Genomic DNA, 24297 nt, shown 5'->3' with positions numbered 1-24297 from the left:
GTTTTTTCAGTGTTCAGATATAAATCCAACATGGCACCAATGTGAGTACTGGAAACATGGCTGTGCCTATTAGAAATGGAGTACCATTTGGTCTTCAGGGTAAAATTGATGGAATTCCAGGACCCATTCAAAGCTTACAGAGACATTGAGCTACTAAACAAGAAAATCCTTCCAAGAATTAATACTCACAAACAGAGGCATGCCCCTAGAATACATTTGCGGATTATAAAATGTGATCTTGTAAACAAAACAGCTGTATATTGTAGCAACAAAAAGATATTGTTCTACTCACGCACTTTTATGATCCCCCAAATTAAGGGGAAAACGGGGGGTATCTTATAAACTGAATGCTGTTCTTACCGAGGGGTCATTGCTAAGAGCCTGGAGCTGGGGGTGTTGCAGTGGTGGTGCGGTGGTCCTGTGGTGTGCAGTGGTGGTACAGCGGCGAGCGGTGGTCCTGCGGTGGTGGTATGGCAGCGAGCGGTAGCCCTGCGGTGGGGGCATATGGAGGCCTCCATTTTTCTTACGGGGACCGGGGGTTCAGGCTTCCATCTCGGTGCAGGTGCAGTTGGAGTAAAGCCGAGATCTCCTCTGCCTCTATGTGATATCTCCAGGAAAATGGCTGAGGCGCAAATTGAGATGTCGGCACCAAGATCTCCATCTGCGTATGCGCCGCCGCGGCAGCCATTTTCCCGGAGTCGACCGCATAGTAAACAGTGCGGGGGATCTTTGCTTGCACAAAATGTCGGCGGAGCCCCCACCCCACCACTCTTGCCTCCTCCAGCAGCGACCCAGGGACCCTGTTCCACTGCGGTCTGCACCACCAATCAACAGCAGCGACCCTGGGACTCCGCTTCACCGCAGCCACCATCCCTGGTAAGCAATAAGAAGCCTGGATTGTAAGAAGCACCAACATTTTATTAAAAAAAAAAGGTTTTTTTTCCTATTTTTCTCCTCAAAATTTGGGGTGCATCTTACAATCCAGTGCGTCTTATAAATCACAAAATACTGTAAATTGTGTAAAATGTGTTTTACAGATGAAAATATTCTAGAGAGGCCCACTAAACAGAAAATATAAATATCATTTTTTAAAAAAATAAAAAAAGACCCTACCACACAATTTCGTGTAATTCATGACAATTTAATAATTGTAATATGTGTGGTAGATGTCAAAACAGGAGGAGATAGAAATGCCTAGTTTGGATGGGCAGATGGGGCAATAACACTAGGAGTTGTTTCCTACAAACCAGGCATCTTTTTGGGGGGATTCTTTTGGGTGGGAGTGGCAGAGACAGGGCAAATAAAATGGCACTCTGCAAGACTCCGGGCATTCTCGGACTCTAAGCCTGCCACCTTTACCTTCAAGTCAAATAGGAGACACTCGACAATTTTCTCTTGGAACTGGAGAAAAGCGAGTGCCCATTGTTACTTATATAGAGGATGAAACTGTTCTATGTAGCAGTCTGGATGAGGTAGATTGCTACCTTTTATACCAGGCCTTGGTCTTTTGCTTCACCAGGTATGGTTGAAGTACCTGGTCCGACAAGCCAACGCCTCCCATAAATGTATTATAGTCTAGCATGCAGACTTGTTCTTTCTTGTCCGTAGTGGTGCCCCTGTCTCTGACCATCACAGTGGTGTATATTTTGTATATTAGAAATATACGAACATACATTGTATTAGAAAGGTGCACATGTACCCTGATGTGCCCTCGCACATTGTATATAATTTGAAACTGTAGTTTGCTCGCTTGAAGGGAATAAATTGGCAGAATGACAGATGGATCTTGAAACTCATGAGGGACTTGTCGATTGCAACATTTTGCTCAGCGGTATAGGAATTGAAAAATGAATGCCTTAGGAGGTAAATTAGGGTTCTCAATTTACAGCAATCATAGTTGGGGGTCATTTCTTGGAGGGGTTGGGCATGGTCACTAAAATGAAGGCATCTCATTAGGGTTTCATAAAGGGCTCGGGTCATGACAGCTGAAAATACAGAAGTACTGTGGACAGATTTTGCTGCCCAGTAGGAATGGAGATTCAGTTTTTTTGTACTAAACCCATGTTGAGGGTAATGCACAAACATTTTTTTTTATCTTTGGGACATTTGTGGGGATCCATGAACAGCAATGATAGGATATGGGTTTTTGGGCATATAAATTTGTTTGGTGGGCAATTAATTGTTTGACTTCTGGGGTAATTTGAAAAAAATCAGTGGGGGTAAAATTGGTGACATTTACTTTTATTCCAGGAGTTGCTAGAAACGGGAATTTAAAGGGAAAATGCATTGTCGGGATACCGGAATCGAGGGGAGGAGACTGCCGAACTTGGCTCTGCCTCTCATGGCTCAACAGTGTCGAATGACTCTTCTACCATTGGGCTGTTGGATCCCGTGGTGGAAGAGTCATTGTAACTGGCTGAAAACTGTTCCGCTTCAGAAAAAAAATTTGGTTTCACTCATGGAACTGCTGGAGCAAAACTTGCTCTATTGTGAACATATTATGGGTCATTATTTTATTTTATATGAATGCTTAACAAAAAAAAAAACTAAGACTAGTAAGCCTAACGCGAAAAGTAGCATATATATATAATTTTATTTTTTTTTTTCCTCTGAAGAAATCCTAGCCATAAATCCTAACTAACTAAAGAAAAAGAAAGAAAGAATTAAAAATTATAAAATTAAACATTTTAAACTGACTAGGGGGATGATCAGGGGCATGAAGAGGAGACTGGGGAAGAATTTATTGATCCGTATCTAGAAATGTGATTTTTTTTTTTTAGCTCACAGGACAGCACTTGGGCGTAGAGCATCTCTCTCCCAGAACAAGTGAGAGAAGAGAGATGCACAGCCCAAGTGCTGCCATAATAACAAAACATTTTGGGGTTTGATCACTGTGATGGGTTTGATCACTGTGATGGGTTTGATCACTGTGATGGGTTCTATCACAGTGATCAAACGTCAGGAACCAATAAACTTGGTTCATGACGTTGCTGGGCGCCGGCAAGCAGATCTAGGCACATGCCATTTTGCTTCATGAACAGTTTGAGGGGGATAGTGTTTCCGGTGCAAAGGTACCATGGGGAACTCGGGGACACAATTTCTCTCTCCTCTGATATATTAGATTAGGGCAAATACAAGAGAAATTATTTTTAAATGGGACTTCAGGTTTTTGTTGTTTTTTCTTGTTTGTTTTTTTTAACGTGATCACCGTTATTTGCTCAATAGCTGCAATCACGTGATCAGAGACTGTAAAAACTAGCCCCAATTGTGTCCTCCAGGGTCTCAGCTACCCCTGGTAGCAAAAACTCCAGACATTTTCAGATGCTGGAGGGCTGCTATTGCCTTATTTCTCAGTCCTGATAAACAGCATTGCTGAGAAATAAGGCCCTTTAAGTTCGGTCGTTAAAAGGCGTATTGGCGGTCATTAAGGGATTACAATGTTATTTACTGTTGCTTCTATAAAGAATTGTATTAAAAACATTGCAAAGGACATACATAATCCAATAATTTAAAACAGATTTTTAACGTACCGTGATTTCCTGTTCATATGTCCACACTCCACATGCCAACTCAACGCAGAAAATTACTAGCAAGCTCCCAAAATACTGCAAGGAAAAAAGATAAGTGTACAAAAATTAAATTTAGCACTTCAAAAATCTACTACATTAATCTGTAATACAAATGCCTTGAAGAAACAAAACAACATCGCTAACCAATGACCTACCATGTTGCCCTATTATAAAATCAGATTTTTGTCTTTGTCATATTATGCTCATGCTGGTAATTGGCTCATCAGTGGTGTAACTAGAGTCTGATGGGCCCCGATGCAAGATTTGGACAGGACAACATACATACAGTACAGACCAAAAGTTTGGACACACCTTCTCATTTAAATATTTTTCTGTATTTTCATGACTATGAAAATTGTACATTCACACTGAAGGCATCAAAACTATGAATTAACACATGTGGAATTATATACTTAACAAAAAAGTGCTACAATGGGGTGCTACACCAGATGACCTGGCCTCCACAGTCACCAGACATGAACCCAATCGAGATGGTTTGGGGTGAGCTGGACCGCAGAATGAAGGCAAAAGGGCCAACAAGCGCTAAGCATCTCTTGGAACTCCTTCAAGATTGTTGGAAGACCATTCCCGGTGACTACCTCTTGAAGCTCATCAAGAGAATGCCAAGAGTGTGCAAAGCAGTCATCAAAGCAAAAGCTGGCTACTTTGAAGAACCTAGAATATAAGACATATGTTCAGTTGTTTCACACTTTTTTGTTAAGTATATAATTCCACATGTGTTAATTCATAATTTTGATGCCTTCAGTGTGAATGTACACTTTTCATAGTCATGAAAATACAGAAAAATCTTTAAATGTGAAGGTGTGTTCAAACTTTTGGTCTGTACTGTACATACAAACGAAAGATGTCACTTCTATGCGCCCCCGGTCATGCATATGCCAATGTCAGCTGCTGGCTTCTGAATGACTGGCAGCATGCAATGCTGCGCCCGGGCCTGTGTTCTGCAATACAAATCAGCATCTGAGGAGGAACATCCAGATAAAATTTGCTGGCGTTGGCAGGCCCCTCACCTGCCAGACTCTATATTAGATAGATTAGATACAAAAAGACATGTATAAGTTATGTGGGTGAGCTATATATTCAGTGCTTTACCTGTGTAGTTTATTGTACATGAGATCAGCACGAGTGCCGTTAGAACTTTTCCCGCGGCATGCACGCTGACGTCAGTGAGTTGAACGGAGTCCATTAGCTGTGAACTCCCAGGTACAGTGTTCATTTTAGGACATGGTCACAAATCAAAGTCAAACATCAGAAATACTCTGTCTGATACTTCATTCTGAGACTTGACTCTGGTCAAACATCAGAAATACTCTGTCTGATACTTCATTCTGATACTTGAATCTGATACCTGAGTCTGATACCTGAGTCTGATACTTGAATCTGAGACCTGAGTCTGATACCTGAGTCTGATACCTGAGGCTGATACTTGAATCTGAGACCTGAGTCTGATACCTGAGGCTGATACTTGAGTCTGATACCTGAGTCTGATACCTGAGTCTGATACCGGAGTCTGATACCTGAGGCTGATACTTGAATCTGAGACCTGAGTCTGAGACCTGAGTCTGATACCTGAGGCTGATACTTGAATCTGAGACCTGAGTCTGATACCTGAGGCTGATACTTGAGTCTGATACCTGAGTCTGATACCTGAGTCTGATACCTGAGGCTGATACTTGAATCTGATACTTGAGTCTGATACTTGAGTCTGATACCTGAGTCTGATACCTGAGTCTGATACCTGAGTCTGATACCTGAAATTGGTAAAATTAGTAAAATTAGCTAAAATTAGTACCTAGGATCACTTGAGCTTGTGGTGCAATGGTAAGGCCGACGGCTGTAATCTCTAAACGCAGGATCCGTTTTTTCTCCGCCGATCCTTTTTTTTCTCCGCCGGATCGGTTTTATTTTTCTGCCGGATTGTTTTTTTTCTGCTGGATCCATTTTTTTTCCGCCGTATCCGTTTTTTTTCGGCCAGATCCGTTTTTTGGCGCAGGATCCGTATTTTTTTTTTGCCGGATCCGCTTTTTTCTGCCGGATCCATTTTTTTTGCCCAGGATCCGTTTTTTTCTGCCAGATTTTTTTTTTGGCGCAGGATCCGTTTTTTGCGCAGGATCCGTTTTTTCCCGCCGGATCCGTTTTTTTTGCGCAGGATCTGTTTTTGTCGCCGGATCCGTTTTTTTGCGCGGATCTGTTTTTTTGGCTCAGGATCCTTTTTTTTACGCAGAATCAGTTTTTTGGCGCCGGATCCGTTTTTTTGCGCAGGATCCGTTTTTTTCTGCCGGATCCGTTTTTTTGCGCGGATCCGTTTTTTTGGCTCAGGATCCTTTTTTTTACGCAGAATCAGTTTTTTGGCGCCGGATCCGTTTTTTTTGTGCAGCATCCGTTTTTTTGTCAGATCTTTTTTTTGGCGCAGGATCCATTTTTTTTTGCGCGGGATCCGTTTTTTTGCGCAGGATCCTTTTTTTGTCAGATCCGTTTTTTTTTCAGCCGATCCGTTTTTTTTTCGCCGGATCCGTTTTTTTCCGCCGGATCCGTTTTTTTCTGCCTGATCCGGTTTTTTCTGCCTGATCCGGTTTTTTTATGCGCCGGATCCGTTTTTTTGGCCGGAAGTGTTTTTTCCGGCTGATCCGTTTTTTTCTGCCGGATCTGTATTTTTTCCCGTAGGATCTGTGTCTTCTTGGCCGGATCCGTTTTTCCGCACCATCCGTTTTTTGAAAAACTCGCCGGATTGTGCCTGACGGCAAAAACCTGATGTGTGAAAGCAGCCATACTTTTCCATCACACATAGTTTTGGTTTAAAATAATAAGAAAAATAATAATAAAAAAATATAACTTCCATTGCTTGGATTTGAACCCACAGCTCTCTGTTCCCCAGTCTGATACCTGATACCTGATACTTGACTTTTCTCAAACATCAAAATCAAAATGTTTTTGTCTGATACCTGATACTTGACTACTTTCAAACATCACAGTCAGCAGGTTTTTCAGATACTCACAGAAAGAAAGGGAAGAAAAGGGATCACTCCAACACCAGTTAAGCTGGTCGCTGAGTGGTTAAGCTCTTGGTTTATGGAATAGTAAAGTTTTGAGTTCTAGCCCCAAATAATTTTTTTTTTTTTTATTAGGTATCATATGATATGTCACTTTCTGCACTCATCAAAGAGATGTTTCACTATGTGACATATTATGTCAGGAAAAAAAAACAAAATGATTTTTCCAGTTGCTGAGAGTGTGCATAGATTTCATAGCCAAAGAAAATTCCTGCATGGTAACAATTGGGCTTATGGTGTGGTGGTAAGGTTGCTGGCTGCGGCGTCTCATGTTAAAGCTTCTCCTGGGTTCAAAGCCCATGTTTGTTTGTTTTTTGTTGTTTTTTTTTAAATTATGCAGGTTACCACACAAACTCAATCATGTTACACTTTTAATATCTGACTTTCTTATCCCCCTGCCTTGTTAGCAAATAGTTTCAGATATGCGGTGTATTTACATCACATGGCCAAAGAAACTGGGTGGGAGCCACTGATTTACTATATATTTCCAAGTGACTGTACATTTACTTAACGTCATAGGAAAGGGTCTAATGATCAAATTACTTTATACAATTGTTTTCTTTGCATCCACCCAAGAACTGGTTGTAAATTCATGACCACTAGGGGTCTCACTAATCCACCGTCTACAGTCTGTGAGGGCAGGTCCTTCTGTAGCAGCAAAAACAGGAACTATGGGCGAGTCCTACACGATCTGATTCTGCAGGGGACGTGCATGTGTTCAGTGCCATCTCACAGATCTGCGGAGCATCGTTTCTCTCTGTAAGTTATACCTTCATTCAACTTGTCCAAGTGTTTCTGCAGTACCATTATATCTCCAACCATGAATTCTCAAGCACTTTTCCAAAATTGTGTAGTCAAGCTAAGTGAATTCACTATCTACCTTTCTGTTATTTCATAAGCAGTTGCGATGATAGGCATCTTCTCTGAAGTACTGATGAAATCAGAATCATTTTACTTCTGTTCAAGAACACTTTAGTGCTTCTATTGGTTTCTGCTCTAACTTAGCTTGTCCCATGACTTCTATCTCACTAATGATACCAATGACATAGCAGCATGTCTCCCAGTGTCAGACCTGGGTGTTTAGAGCCCAATAGACGAATGCGAAGGGTCACCCCACAGCTTAAAGAAAAGATTTTCTTTTTGGTCTTATGCTCAATGACCAAGTGTTTTACCATTCAGTATATGTGCAAAACAGGACCCTAATGTACACGCTCCAAATTAAAAACTAGGTGTCCATCAAGCAATTAAAACCCTTTTTTAACAACTTCCACTGCTAATGGCTGGGAGTGCTGCTGTGTGCTGGAAAAAATCAAGGTAAAGTTTATTGTTACTGTTGTACAAATATGTATAAACCTAGATTTGCTAGTTCTTTTAAAATCTTTGCATACCCTTTCCACCTTTTTCATAACTCATCACAGTTTTCTCCTGTTAATTGTAATGTAGGCCAGCCTCTTGTCTCCGTACGTATCATAATACACTGTTGGGGGAACATTTAGCAAGAGCGACATGTCATATGACGGTCTTGATATCTCCCTTGCAGGTGCAGGATGTCCCAAAGGTCATCATAGGGTCACATGACTGATATTTTTGGTGCATGTTTTGGCAGTGCAGGGCGCAAGCTTCCTCGCTCCTTATTTTCTTCCTGACTTCTCGATGTATGAATGCGCCCAGTGGCATGAGGTAGTGCACTATGTGTGTCTTACAACACAGTGAGTGTTATAAAGGGTAAAAATACGTGTGGAAAATAAAATTGAGTTGAACATATTGTTTGCATGCAGTTTCAGATCCATCTAAGGGCTGTCCCACACGTCCAGATAATTCCGGTACCGGAATAAATCGGTACCGGAGTTACCCGTGTCCGTGTGCCTGAGAACTCACGTAGTGCCGCCCGTATGGCGAGTGGGTACCACAAGGAGCGTGTGGTACCCACTCTGCATCGTGCTGAAGCCGCGATTCATATGTTCCCTGCAGCAGCGTTTGCTGCAGAGAAAATATGAATAATAGTGTTTAAAATAAAGATCTATGTGTCCGCCGCCCCCCCCCACCCCCTGTGCGCCCACCCGCTGGTCAGAAAATACTTACCCGGGTCCCCCGTCGGCTGTCGCTCCTTCCTGGTCTGGCCGCTGCTTACAGTATGCGGTCACGTGGGGCCGCTCATTTACAATCATGAATAGTCGGCTCCGCCCCTATTGGAGGAGGAGCCACATATTCATGAGTGTAATCGACCGCATACAGTAGAGAAGCCGCGGCCAGACCAGGAAGGAGCGACAGCCAACGGGGGACCCGGGTAAGTATTTTCTGACCAGCGGGTGGGCGCACAGGGGGTGGGGGGGCGGCGGACACATAGATCTTTATTTTAAACACTATTCTTCATATTTTCTCTACAGCAAACGTTGCTGCAGGGATGATATGAATCGCAGCTTCAGCACCATGCAGAGTGGGTACCACACGCTCCGTGTGGTACCCACTCGCCATACGGGCGGCACACGTGTGCCGCACGTATGGCCTCCGTGAGTTCCCAGGCACACGGACACGGATAACTCCGGTACCGATTTATTCCGGTACCGGAATTATCTGGACGTGTGGGACAGCCCTTAACTGGTGTTGGAGTGATCCCTTTTCTTCCCTTTCTTTCTGTGAGTATCTGAAAAACCTGCTGACTGTGATGTTTGAAAGTAGTCAAGTATCAGGTATCAGACGAAAACATTTTGATTTTGATGTTTGAGAAAAGTCAAGTATCAGGTATCAGGTATCAGACTGGGGAACAGAGAGCTGTGGGTTCAAATCCAAGCAATGGAAGTTATATTTTTTTATTATTATTTTTCTTATTATTTTAAACCAAAACTATGTGTGCTGGAAAAGTATGGCTGCTTTCACACATCAGGTTTTTGCCGTCAGGCACAATCCGGCGAGTTTTTCAAAAAACGGATGGTGCGGAAAAACGGATCCGGCCAAAAAGACACAGATCCTACGGGAAAAAATACAGATCCGGCAGAAAAAAACGGATCAGCCGGAAAAAACACTTCCGGCCAAAAAAACGGATCCGGTGCAAAAAAAACGGATCAGGCAGAAAAAAACGGATCAGGCAGAAAAAAACGGATCAGGCAGAAAAAAACGGATCCAGCGAAAAAAAAACGGATCCGCTGAAAAAAAAACGGATCTGACAAAAAAAGGATCCTGCGCAAAAAAACGGATCCCGCGCAAAAAAATGGATCCTGCGCCAAAAAAAAGATCTGACAAAAAAACGGATCCGGCAGAAAAAAACGGATCCTGCGCAAAAAAACCGGATCCGGCGCCAAAAAACTGATTCTGCGTAAAAAAAAGGATCCTGAGCCAAAAAAACGGATCCGCGCAAAAAAACGGATCCGGCGACAAAAACAGATCCTGCGCAAAAAAACGGATCCGGCGGGAAAAAACGGATCCTGCGCAAAAAAACGGATCCTGCGCCAAAAAAAAAGGTAATACATACAAATGTCCTCATAATGTTAATGAGACCCCTCCATCAATATACAATGGGCATAAACAAAGAGAATATGAAGAGACTGGGTCAAAAGTAACTATAACCATAAAAGCAATATGTTTATTGATATACAACAAGATAAAATCAGCTAGACATAATACAAATAACAAAGTGAGAAGCAATTATATGAGCGGAGTCGCTACAGAGCCGGAAACTGAGATAGCCTCCCTCTAATATAAATATCTACCAATCGTGGCACCATAAATATCTACCAATCATGACACTCCTGGTCAAGCTGTAACTATCCGGCATATAATGGGGAAACACCATAGGTCTGATAACATAGACAGAAATATCGGATATAGAGGTAATCCAGACCTTGCTTAGGCGTAACTATTCATCCTGCATCGATCAGAATGCCGGTTAGCTAACCAGAGGCTATACAAGCAGTAAGAGACCAAAAATAATTATAGTACCTGCAGTCATGTTGTATAGCCAAGGGGAGAGGGGGGTCACACAGCCCAGAGCGCACCTCGCCTCGGATTACCTCTATATCCGATATTTCTGTCTATGTTATCAGACCTATGGTGTTTCCCCATTATATGCCGGATAGTTACAGCTTGACCAGGAGTGTCATGATTGGTAGATATTTATGGTGCCACGATTGGTAGATATTTATATTAGAGGGAGGCTATCTCAGTTTCCGGCTCTGTAGCGACTCCGCTCATATAATTGCTTCTCACTTTGTTATTTGTATTATGTCTAGCTGATTTTATCTTGTTGTATATCAATAAACATATTGCTTTTATGGTTATAGTTACTTTTGACCCAGTCTCTTCATATTCTCTTTGTTTATGCCAAAAAAAAAGGATCTGGCAGAAAAAAACGGATCCGGTAGACAAAAAACGGATCCTGGGCAAAAAAAATGGATCCGGCAGAAAAAAGCGGATCCGGCAAAAAAAAAATATGGATCCTGCGCCAAAAAACGGATCTGGCCGAAAAAAAACGGATCCGGCGGAAAAAAAATGGATCCAGCAGAAAAAAAACAATCCGGCAGAAAAATAAAACCGATCCGGCGTTGAAAAAAAAGGATCGGCGGAAAAAAAACGGATCCTGTGTTTAGAGATTACAGCCGTCGGCCTTACCATTGCACCACAAGCTCAAGTGATCCTAGGTACTAATTTTAGCTAATTTTACTAATTTTACCAATTTCAGGTATCAGACTCAGGTATCAGACTCAGGTATCAGACTCAGGTATCAGACTCAGGTATCAGACTCAGGTATCAGACTCAAGTATCAGACTCAAGTATCAGACTCAGGTATCAGACTCAGGTATCAGACTCAGGTATCAGACTCAGGTATCAGACTCAGGTATCAGACTCAGGTATCAGACTCAGGTATCAGACTCAGGTATCAGACTCAAGTATCAGCCTCAGGTATCAGACTCAGGTCTCAGATTCAAGTATCAGCCTCAGGTATCAGACTCAGGTATCAGCCTCAGGTATCAGACTCAGGTATCAGACTCAGGTATCAGCCTCAGGTATCAGCCTCAGGTATCAGCCTCAGGTCTCAGATTCAAGTATCAGACTCAGGTATCAGACTCAGGTATCAGACTCAGGTATCAGACTCAGGTATCAGACTCAGGTATCAGACTCAGGTATCAGCCTCAGGTATCAGACTCAGGTCTCAGATTCAAGTATCAGCCTCAGGTATCAGCCTCAGGTATCAGCCTCAGGTATCAGACTCAGGTATCAGACTCAGGTATCAGACTCAGGTATCAGACTCAGGTATCAGACTCAAGTATCAGCCTCAGGTATCAGACTCAGGTCTCAGATTCAAGTATCAGCCTCAGGTATCAGACTCAGGTATCAGACTCAGGTCTCAGATTCAAGTATCAGACTCAGGTATCAGACTCAGGTATCAGACTCAGGTATCAGACTCAGGTATCAGACTCAGGTATCAGACTCAGGTATCAGACTCAGGTATCAGACTCAGGTATCAGACTCAGGTATCAGACTCAGGTATCAGACTCAGGTATCAGATTCAAGTATCAGACTCAAGTATCAGAGTCAAGTCTCAGAATGAAGTATCAGATATTTCTGATGTTTGACTTTGATTTGTGACCATGTCCTAAAATGAACACTGTACCCAGGACCTTTCTGAAGGCACAGAGTGAGAACTTTCTCATGCTTGCGATGACATCAGTGAGGTGACAGGATTTCACCGTGAGGCGCTGAGCAAGCACACGCAGCTCAGTGTCTTTGCTGGATGGCAGGCTGTTTGGGGATTCCCCAATTTTAATAACTAGGCAAGGCTAAGTATACCTATGAGCTGATATTAATAGCCTGTGAAGTTCCATGGATATTACCACCTTCCCAGGCTTTAAACATCTGCCCCCAATTGTCTGCTTTTCCTCTGATTCCACAGAAATCAGAAGTCTATGGCTGTACTTCAAAATTAATAAATACTCCATCTACTGTACATCTATATATATGAGTGTATGTGTGTGCGTGTGTGTGTATCAGCCACGCCCACTCTACTTAGCTCCAACCAATCACTAAGCATGTGTGGGTATATCAGCCACGCCCACTCCACTTAGCCCCAACCAATCACTAAGCATGTGTGTGTATCAGCCACGCCCACTCCACTTAGCCCCAACCAATCACTAAGCATGTGTGTGTGTATTAGCCACGCCCACTCCACTTAGCCCCAACCAATCACTAAGCATCTTTTATTTCACCAGAGCTGTTGCTATGAGCAACAGTTTTCCTTGTAGACAGTTGTGGTAACTGAGACCTATTATTCTTATAATTTCTATGGTGTTATTGTCCTTCTGTAAAGCTGGAAATAACACAATTTATTACAGTACCGACACAGATCACCCTCTGACACAGACTGCAGGGGGAGCCCAGAATCAGGAACTTCTCTTTGTCTGACATGAAGCATCCTCATTAACTTAAAACTTCAAAACACAGATTAAAAAAAGAAACACAAGATGAATTTCTCCAACCCAGTTATCATTTTAAACGGTGTAACAGCGCCAACCTGACAATGTTGGCTCTGACGAGATGATGTGGGATATTAGGGGTAGTAATCCGGTGGCTGATGGAATGATGTGGGATACTAGTGGTAGTAGTCCGGTGGCTCTGGCTGATGGGATGATGTGGTATTTTAGGGGTAGTAGTCCAATGGCTTTGGATGGATGATGTGGGATATTAGGGGTAGTAGTCCGGTGGCTCTGACGGGATGATGTAGGATATTAGGGGTAGTAGTCCGATGACTCTGGCTGACAGGATGATGTGGGATATTAGGGGTCTTATGAAGGGCAATTTAGTCATTAGGAAGATGCATAGCAGTAGAAAATCATTATAATGGGAATATACAGGAATACACACTGGTGGACCATCCTTGAGATAGCAAAGGCACCAACGTGTGATCCATTGGGGTTTCAATTGGGAATTAGCAGCTATTGTCAGGTTTTCCCAGGATTTCCAAAGTTGTTACTTGATATTTGGTGGCCCCCGCTAAACATATAGGCCTCAATTCATCAATTGTTTTTAAAGTGACTTTTCAGTTTTGGGGGGGAATATTTGTGCAAAATTCTTGATAATGGCAAATGCAGGTTGATGAATTTTAGGCTAAATCAAAGATGATCTTTTTTTTATCTTTTACTTTTTTATGCACTTTTTAGGGCCAAAAGTTGCAATATTCTTTGCATACTATGCAAATTAAAATGACACAAATGTCGTACATTAGGTTACATAGAGTACAATTGTGCAAAAAATTTATAAACTACAAACTAGGCTAAAAGACCTAGATAAAGAAAACAATGCCATAATGCAAAGCAAAAAAAAATGTCCATGGTATCCCATTAGTGGGAAATATCAGTGAACCATGACTGCCTTATCTTTTACTTGCTCCACTAGCAGCTACGGTACTGGAAATGTACTGAGGCAGGAATGCTGCAAGTTCACATTTTCATCTTTACACAAGGAGTATAATGGCTTGTTCACACGCTGCATTTTTGCTGCGTTTTCTCCACGTGATTTAAAATGATTAAAAATAAAATCACTGCACTTTACAGTGCCAGCAAAGTGAGTGAGCTTTCTGAAATCACATGCACAAAGCGTTTTTTCAAATCTGCAGCAAATCTATCAATTCTTTCAGCATTTTTGAGTTTTTCAACCATTCAAATGAATGGGGAACAAACGCAAGTAAAGATATATACCAAATGAAAATAAAAGCACATATAAAATGCGTGTAAAAAAAAAAGTGAGTACTTTTCCTGCCAACACTCTGGTTTTTGGTGCAGGAAATTTGCTGCAGATACTCAACTTGTGCACACACCCTTATCAATTTTGACACATTTGACGCAGAGAAAAATGCAGCATTTTACAGTACAAGCAAAGCGAATGAGATTTCTGAATTTTCATTTTTTTTTTTTTTTTTCAAATCAGCAGCATGTCAATTCTTAAATTCAAAAGAATGGTTAAAAAACACAAGTAAAAATATTATCAAAGACGCGGCCAATAATTTACACAGCGTTTTTCTTGCCAATTTGAAAAATCTGCTGCAGATACTGAACGTGTGCCCATATCCTAAAGAGAGGACAGTGTATTTGGGTGGAGTGTAAGGATGTAGATCATATTTATACAACCCATACTCTGAATCCTGTCAGCAGTTAGTGGTAAATGTGTGTACCTTCTACAGTACAATCTCATAAAGTCACTTTTTTGTTTGTTTGTGGAGTTACATTACAAGCTTTATACATGCTGCACAGCAATGTCCTAAAAATATGCCAAAAACAAAGATGTTGTGTGTGGCCAGTTTTAGTATCTCGCTAATCTGAAATTAAATAAGCAAACTACAAGTTAAAAAGCGGGAGATAAATTCCAGCCTGAGCGGTTTTCAGACCAGGGACATCACAGATGCACATGTAATTTATAGCCATCAGTTGTTTATTGCTTTGCCAACTGGACAGGATATAAAACAAGTGGAATCCAAAGTAAATTCCACATATCTGGATAAAGCAACTGTGTGGTCTTTAGTGACAAATATATTTACAGCTTGCTCTGCTAGAAGTTTGATTAATTGAAATGATGGAACCTCCAATTTGAGTAGCATCATGGCGGCCAGATTACTTTTAGAACAACTAAATATAATGCCTTCATACGGTGATAACACAGTATCAAATTGATAAAATAATTCTATTCTAGACTAATCGAAATATTCTTTACAACCAGGTATGAACTTGATAACTCAGCCCTGAAGGAAGGGCAGAAAGTCTAGATGATTTATCTAGATGGATAAATATGGCATAAATAGAAACATAAAACTGTACAGCACAATTTAAGGTGAAGTTTAAGGCACATAAAGGCTGCACAAACCCAGCTAGCCTAATGACCTTCCATTCCACCGGTTTTCATGTACTGTAAATTATGCATAAGTTTTATAGTTTCTGTTTCTCTTATATTAAACCCACTTTTCATACCGCTTCCAATCTGTCACCTCTAAAGTTATGAAAAATAAATTCCAAGAGAACGGAAATTATAGAACGCTATTACTTGAGTGGAAAGCCAATATCTCCATTAATTAGGGAGTTGGCACAAAGCGATTCGCAGGACTCAGACCAGCAGCCATGTCAGTAATATGCGGCTGATTGACAATAGTGCAGAGAACCGCCTCTTATATGACGGCATCCCGGTTCCTCTTTTGATTAGCCAGTCTGGAGCTACATCGTATGGACATCATATATCAACCTTGATGTCGTGCCAGACTGGCTAATCAACAGATGAGATGGGGATGCCAGCAGGTAAGAGGTATTCCTCAGGCTTTCGTCCAAGAGCCACAGATTACCGAAGTGGCCACTGTACCAGTTTTTGCAAATCGATTCATTCAAACTTTAATATGTTCGAGTGTAGAAATGTAATTTCCCACTTACCTTACATTATTTATGATACTGATGGTTCTTAAGGTATTAATGGTGCATTTACATTAAAGGGAACCTGTCACCCCCCCAGGCGTTTGTAACTAAAAGAGCCACCTTGTGCAGCACTAATGCTGCATTCTGACAAGGAGGCTCTTAAAGTTCGGATCCCTGGCACTGCTGCAATAATCGCTTTTGAAATTTGTCCCTCATACTGTGAAATCGCCAGGGGGGCAGGTCTTTCCCCCCTAATCCAGACGCCTCCCAGCCGTCACTTATGGCCTCTACGTGCCGGGCGCCGCCTCCTCTTCCTTCAATAGCGTCCCCGGCGCTGTAAGTTTGAAGGGCAGCGCAACTGCGCATGCCAGAAAAAAAAATAACAGCGCAGGCGCCGGGAACGCTAATGAAGAGGAGGCGGCGGCCGGCACGCAGAGGCCATGAGTGACAGCTGTGCTGCATCTGGATTAGGGGGGAAAGACCTGCCCCCGTGGCGATTTGGAGGTATGAGGGACAAATTTCAAAAAAGATTATTGCAGCAGTGCCAGGGACCCGAACTAAAAGGGCCTCCTTGTCAGAATGCAGCATTAGTGCAGCACAAGGTGGCTCTTTTAGCTACAAATGCCTGGGGTGTGACAGGTTCCCTTTAAATATTAAAACCTGGCTTAGAAGTATAGCCTGATCTTCCACTTCATAACAGTGCTTTGTACTGAAAGTCATGAAGAGCATCATACAATGTTGTTTTACATTCACATCCCAAGACAACACTACATGAAATATGGATCGCTGTCAAAGGAGAACTATACAGCAGGAAAATCTATCAAGCTAGAGAATAACATCACAAAAGCCAGCGAAATAACAAAGTAATGATGATGACCTACTGAGCCAACCTCAATGCCAGTCTGTATAAATACAAGGAAATGTACTGCAGGTCTGGTCAGATCGGGTCCAAATGCTTTAGATGTAGATAGCTAAAGATTTAACTCTGCCAGAATGTGATCTGTTCTTCCCTTCATCAATACTTCCCAAGACATGGAACATATCAAGCAAGAATAGAAAAATTACCAACCCCTTCTCTTTAGAAAGATTCCTTTCTCCTTTTCTCTGCATCTTCTTTCTCATCTTAAATACTAAACTCAGCTAATAACACCACATTAAGCTCTTCCAGACTGTACAAGACCTCCCCACATAATGGCATATAACCAAAATGCAAACCCGTGTTTTAATATTCTGGATATTTTATTCTGTCTAATAATTCTATATTAGAAGTTTTTTTTTATTATAAAACTTTTTTCTAGCACACACCTTGCCATCTTGGGTGGAAGTGCCTCGGCTTAATTTTCTCACTTCTCTCCAAAATGTAAGCCCATGCAATTTGCATATACCAACAGAATACTGCAACACTCTCCTTTAAGCCAATTAGTACATACTTTGGTATTCATTCAATCTATCCTAATGTCTTGGTATGCTTATTCCTCTTCCATACAGCCCAGATCCCAGCACAGTGGCTCAGTAGTTTGCACTGTTGCTTTGCAGCGCTGGGGTCCTGGGCTCAAATCCCATCAAAGACGATATTTGCAAGGAGTCTGAATGTTCTCCCTGGTTCTCTGGTTTACTCCAACATTCCAAAGACATACTGATAGGGAATTCAGATTGTGATCTTCAATGAGGACAGTGTTGACTATTTCTGGAAAGTGCTGTGGAAATTAATGGAGCTAGATAAGCAAGTAAAATACCGTATTTTTCAGATTATAAGACGCACTTTTGTTTCCCCAAATTTTTGGGGAAAGAGGGGTGTGCGTCTTATAATCCGAATCTGTATGCTGTGCTGTGCTGTAGAGGAGGGGGAGCGGCTCTGGAGTGGTGTCAGGGGGCTGGAGTGGGCTGGCAACAGGCTGCAGAGACAGCAGGAGGTCCTGTGCTCCCGTTCATTAGCGCCATGTAATATTCACTGCACCCGCTGTCCATCACCTCGGTGCCGAAGCCGCTCCGAGTTGGTTGACAGGGGAGCAGTGCATAGTACATGTGCCTGCACTCCCCCTCCTCCCATCAGGAATATGCCCCCCTGCAGGCACACACATAGCCCCCATTGTCACTACATGCCCCCCTGCTGGCAGGCACATGATAAAATAACAAACACTTAACTCACCTTCCGATGTTGGCTCCGTGCTCCCTGCTCTCAGCTCTTCCTGTGCCTGTGCCGACATCTGATCATGCCAGCAGGGGGGCATGTAGTGACTGGGGGGGCTGTGTGTGTGCCTGCTGGGGGGCATGTAGAGACTGGGGGGGCTATGTGTTTGCATGCAGGGGGGCATGTAGTGACTGGGGGGCCATGTGTGTGCCGGAAGGGGGCATGTGTTATGGACCTGGTGGTTAGGAACACCCGGAATGACCTGATGGTTAAACTATCACACAGGACGAGCTCTGGGAAGTGGGAGCTCTGCTGACCGCAAGCCTAATCCTATCACACAAACACTAAAAATAGCCGTGGAGCGTACCTAACTCTGCCTAGACGCCTCTTCACAGCCTAAGAGCTAACTACCCCTAAGATAGGAAATAAAGCCTAACTTGCCTCAGAGAAATTTCCCCAAAGGAAAAGGCAGCCCCCCACAAATATTGACTGTGAGTTAAGATGAAAGTCACAAACATAAGAATGAAACAGGTTTCCGCAAAGGAGGCCAGACTTCACTAAACAGACTGAGGATATAAAAGGTATCTTTGCGGTCAGCACAAAACACTACAAAAAGCCACGCAGAGTGTGCAAAAAGACCCCCGCACCGACTCACGGTGCGGAGGTGCCACTCTGCCTCCCAGAGCTTCCAGCTAGCAAGGCAATATCATGATAGCAAGCTGGACAAGAAAACAAAGATAAGCAAATAAACTAGCAGGGACTTAGCTTCGCTGGAGTAGACAGGTCCTCAGAAAGATCCAAGAGTGATCTGAACCAGTACTAGAACATTGACAGCTGGCATCAAGTAACGATCTGAGTGGAGTTAAATAGAGCAGCCAGCCTGGGACCAAACGAGGTCAGCTGAGGAAGGAACCTCAGAACCAGCAGCTCCACTCACAGCCACCAGAGGGAGTCCATGGGCCGAACTCGCCGAAGTACCATTCATGACCACAGGAGGGAGTTCGAGAACAGAATTCACAACAGCACCCTCCCCTTGAGGAGGGGTCACCGAACCCTCACCAGAGACCCCAGGCCGATCAGGATGAGTCAAATGAAAGGCACGAACTAGATCGGCAGCATGAACATCAGAGGCAACAACCCAGGAATTATCTTCCTGACCATAACCCTTCCACTTGACCAGGTACTGAAGTTTCCGTCTCGAAATACGAGAATCTAAAATCTTCTCCACCACATACTCCAACTCCCCCTCAACCAACACCGGGGCAGGAGGGTCAACGGAGGGAACCATAGGCGCCACATATCTCCGCAACAACGACCTATGGAACACATTATGGATGGCAAAAGAAGCTGGAAGGGCCAAACGAAATGACACAGGATTGAGAATCTCAGAAATCTTATAAGGACCAATGAAACGAGGCTTAAACTTAGGAGAAGAAACCTTCATAGGAACATAACGAGACGACAACCAAACCAAATCTCCAACACGAAGTCGGGGACCAACACAGCGACGGCGGTTAGCGAAACGTTGAGCCTTCTCCTGGGACAATGTCAAATTGTCCACTACGTGACTCCAAATTTGCTGTAACCTGTCCACCACAGAATCTACACCAGGACAGTCGAAAGGCTCAACCTGCCCTGAAGAAAAACGAGGATGGAAACCAGAATTACAGAAAAAAGGCGAAACCAAAGTAGCCGAGCTGGCCCGATTATTAAGGGCGAACTCAGCCAAAGGCAAGAAGGACATCCAATCATCCTGATCAGCAGAAACAAAGCATCTCAGATATGTCTCCAAAGTCTGATTGGTTCGTTCGGTTTGTCCATTTGTCTGAGGATGGAAAGCTGAAGAAAAAGACAAATCAATGCCCATCTTAGCACAAAAGGACCGCCAAAACCTTGAAACAAACTGGGAACCTCTGTCCGACACGATGTTCTCCGGAATGCCATGCAAACGAACCACATGCTGGAAAAATAATGGAACCAAATCAGAGGAGGAAGGCAATTTAGGCAAGGGTACCAAATTCGACCATCTTAGAGAAGCGATCACAAACCACCCAGATGACCGACATCCTTTGAGAGACAAGGAGATCTGAAATAAAATCCATGGAAATATGCGTCCAGGGCCTTTTCGGGACCGGCAAGGGCAAAAGCAACCCACTGGCACGAGAACAGCAGGGCTTAGCCCGAGCACAAGTCCCACAGGACTGCACAAAAGAACGCACATCCCGTGACAAGGACAGCCACCAAAAGGATATAGCCACCAAATCTCTAGTACCAAAGATTCCAGGATGACCAGCCAACACCGAACAATGAACCTCAGAGATAACTCTACTAGTCCATCTATCAGGGACAAACAGTTTCTCCGCTGGACAACGGTCATCAGCCTGAAACTCCTGCAGCACCCGCCGCAAATCAGGAGAGATGGCAGACAAAATTACCCCCTCTTTGAGAATACCAACCGGCTCAGGAACTCCCGGAGAATCAGGCACGAAACTCCTTGAAAGGGCATCAGCCTTCACATTCTTAGAACCCGGAAGGTATGAAACCACAAAATCGAAGCGGGAGAAAAACAGTGACCATCGAGCCTGTCTAGGATTCAACCGCTTGGCAGACTCGAGATAAGTCAGATTCTTGTGATCCGTCAAGACCACCACGCGATGCTTGGCTCCTTCAAGCCAATGTCGCCACTCCTCAAATGCCCACTTCATAGCCAACAACTCTCGATTGCCCACATCATAATTGCGCTCAGCAGGTGAAAACTTTCTAGAAAAGAAAGCACATGGTTTCATCACCGAGCCATCAGAACTTCTTTGAGATAAAACAGCCCCTGCTCCAATCTCAGAAGCATCAACCTCGACCTGAAACGGGAGTGAAACATCTGGCTGACACAACACAGGGGCAGAAGAAAAATGACGCTTCAACTCCTGAAAAGCCTCAATGGCCGCAGAGGACCAATTGACCACATCAGCACCTTTCTTGGTCAAATCAGTCAATGGTTTAACAACACTCGAAAAATTAGCGATGAAGCGACGGTAAAAATTAGCAAAGCCCAGGAATTTCTGAAGGCTCTTCACAGAAGTAGGTTGAGTCCAATCATAAATGGCCTGAACTTTAACAGGGTCCATCTCGATAGTAGAAGGGGAAAAAATGAAGCCCAAAAATGAAACCTTCTGAACTCCAAAGAGACATTTAGACCTTTCACAAACAAGGAATTAGCACGAAGGACCTGGAACACCATTCTAACCTGCTTCACATGAGACTCCCAATCATCCGAAAAGACCAAAATATCATCCAAATATACAATCAAGAATCTATCCAGGTACTTTCGGAAGATGTCATGCATAAAGGACTGAAACACAGATGGAGCATTAGAAAGCCTGAATGGCATCACCAGGTACTCAAAATGGCCCTCGGGCGTATTAAATGCTGTTTTCCATTCATCGCCCTGCTTAATACGCACAAGATTATACGCGCCTCGAAGATCTATCTTGGTGAACCAACTAGCCCCCTTAATCCGAGCAAACAAATCAGACAGTAGCGGCAAAAGGTACTGAAATTTGACCGTGATTTTATTAAGAAGGCGGTAATCTATACAAGGTCTCAGAGAACCATCCTTCTTGGCCACAAAAAAAGAACCCTGCTCCCAACGGTGACGACGACGGGCGAATATGCCCTTTCTCCAAGGACTCCTTTATATAACTCCGCATAGCGGCATGCTCTGGCACGGACAAATTGAACAGTCGGCCCTTAGGAAACTTACTACCAGGAATCAAATTAATAGCACAATCACAGTCCCTATGAGGAGGTAGGGCACTGGACTTGGGCTCATCAAATACATCCCGGTAATCCGACAAAAACTCAGGGACTTCAGAAGGAGTGGAAAACGAAATTGACAACAATGGAACATCTCCATGTACCCCTTGACAACCCCAACTGGACACAGACATTGATTTCCAATCCAATACTGGATTATGGACCTGTAGCCATGGCAAACCCAAAACGACCACATCATGCAGATTATGCAACACCAAAAAGCGAATATCCTCCTGATGTGCAGGAGCCATGCACATGGTCAATTGAGTCCAGTACTGAGGCTTATTCTTGGCCAAAGGCGTAGCATCAATTCCTCTCAATGGAATAGGATACTGCAAGGGCTCCAAGAAAAAAACACAGCGCCTGGCAAACTCCAAGTCCATCAAATTCAGGGCAGCGCCTGAATCCACAAATGCCATAACAGAATATGATGACAAAGAGCAAATCAGAGTAACGGACAAAAGAAATTTAGGCTGTACCGTACCAATGGTGGCAGACCTAGAGAACCGCTTAGTGCGCTTAGGACAATCAGAGATAGCATGAGTGGAGTCACCACAGTAAAAACACAGCCCATTCTGACGTCTGTGTTCTTGCCGTTCAGATCTGGTCAAAGTCCTATCACATTGCATAGGCTCAGACCTCTGCTCAGAAGATACCGCCAAATGGTGCACAGCTTTGCGCTCACGCAAGCGTCGATCGATCTGAATGGCCAAGGACATAGACTCATTCAGACCAGCAGGCATGGGAAATCCCACCATAACATCCTTAAGGGCTTCAGAAAGACCCTTTCTGAAAATTGCCGCCAGGGCACATTCATTCCACTGAGTAAGCACAGACCACTTTCTAAACTTCTGACAATATACCTCCGCTTCATCCTGACCCTGACACAAAGCCAGTAAGATTTTCTCTGCCTGATCCACTGAATTCGGTTCATCATAAAGCAATCCAAGCGCCAGAAAAAACGCATCCACATTACGCAATGCAGGGTCTCCTGGCGCAAGGGAAAATGCCCAGTCTTGAAGGTCGCTACGTAACAAAGAAATAATGATTTTTACTTGCTGAATGGGGTCACCAGTGGAGCGGGGTTTCAAAGCAAGAAACAGTCTACAATTATTTTTGAAATTCAGGAACTTAGATCTATCCCCAGAAAACAAATCAGGAATTGGAATTCTAGGCTCTAACATCGGATTCTGAACTACATAATCTTGAATGCTTTGTACCCTAGCAGTGAGTTGATCCATACAAAAGGACAGACCTTGAATGTCCATAACTACACCTGTGTCCTGAACCACCCAGAGATTAAGGGGAAAAGAAAGACAAAACACACTGCAGAAAAAAAAAATGGTCTCAGAACTTCTCTTATCCCTCTATTGAGATGCATTAACACTTTAGTGGCCAGCTGTACTGTTATGGACCTGGTGGTTAGGAGCACCCGGAATGACCTGATGGTTAAACTATCACACAGGACGAGCTCTGGGAAGTGGGAGCTCTGCTGACCGCAAGCCTAATCCTATCACACAAACACTAAAAATAGCCGTGGAGCGTACCTAACTCTGCCTAGACGCCTCTTCACAGCCTAAGAGCTAACTACCCCTAAGATAGGAAATAAAGCCTAACTTGCCTCAGAGAAATTTCCCCAAAGGAAAAGGCAGCCCCCCACAAATATTGACTGTGAGTTAAGATGAAAGTCACAAACATAAGAATGAAACAGGTTTCAGCAAAGGAGGCCAGACTTCACTAAACAGACTGAGGATATAAAAGGTATCTTTGCGGTCAGCACAAAACACTACAAAAAGCCACGCAGAGTGTGCAAAAAGACCCCCGCACCGACTCACGGTGCGGAGGTGCCACTCTGCCTCCCAGAGCTGCCCGCTAGCAAGGCAATATCATGATAGCAAGCTGGACAAGAAAACAAAGATAAGCAAATAAACTAGCAGGGATTTAGCTTCGCTGGAGTAGACAGGTCCTCAGAAAGATCCAAGAGTGATCTGAACCAGTACTAGAACATTGACAGCTGACATCAAGTAACGATCTGAGTGGAGTTAAATAGAGCAGCCAGCCTGGGACCAAACGAGGTCAGCTGAGGAAGGAACCTCAGAACCAGCAGCTCCACTCACAGCCACCAGAGGGAGTCCATGGGCCGAACTCGCCGAAGTACCATTCATGACCACAGGAGGGAGTTCGAGAACAGAATTCACAACAGGCATGCAGTGACTGGGGGGCCATGTGCATGCCATATAGAGAGGGGGGGGCATGTGCATGCCAGCATGGGGGCATATAGAGAGAGGGGGGGCCATGTGCGTGCCAGCAGGGGGGCTTATAGTGACGGGGGG

The 24297-nt window shown here is 43.6% G+C and overlaps 1 protein-coding gene and 1 long non-coding RNA gene across 5 annotated transcripts in view; one reads left to right on the top strand and one right to left on the bottom strand.

Moving 5' to 3' along the window:
• Window positions 1–24297, bottom strand: part of TSPAN12 (tetraspanin 12) — a 435306-nt gene that overhangs the window by 190002 nt on the left and 221007 nt on the right. For all 4 annotated transcript variants that reach the window (XM_077264986.1, XM_077264987.1, XM_077264985.1 and 1 more), the window contains one exon: window positions 3531–3605. In XM_077264986.1, coding sequence (XP_077121101.1) covers window positions 3531–3605 — 75 coding nt within the window. The remainder of the gene's footprint in view (window positions 1–3530; window positions 3606–24297) is intronic.
• LOC143776063 (uncharacterized) overlaps window positions 1–24297 on the top strand; it is a 190677-nt gene that overhangs the window by 35567 nt on the left and 130813 nt on the right. The gene's annotated exons all lie outside the window — the stretch shown is intronic.

The sequence above is a fragment of the Ranitomeya variabilis genome, chromosome 5 (genome assembly GCF_051348905.1).
Source record: "Ranitomeya variabilis isolate aRanVar5 chromosome 5, aRanVar5.hap1, whole genome shotgun sequence".
NCBI classification, from domain to species: Eukaryota; Metazoa; Chordata; class Amphibia; order Anura; family Dendrobatidae; genus Ranitomeya; species Ranitomeya variabilis.
The sequence above is the reverse complement of the archived record's forward strand: the minus strand, read 5'-3'. Positions and strand labels throughout refer to the sequence as shown.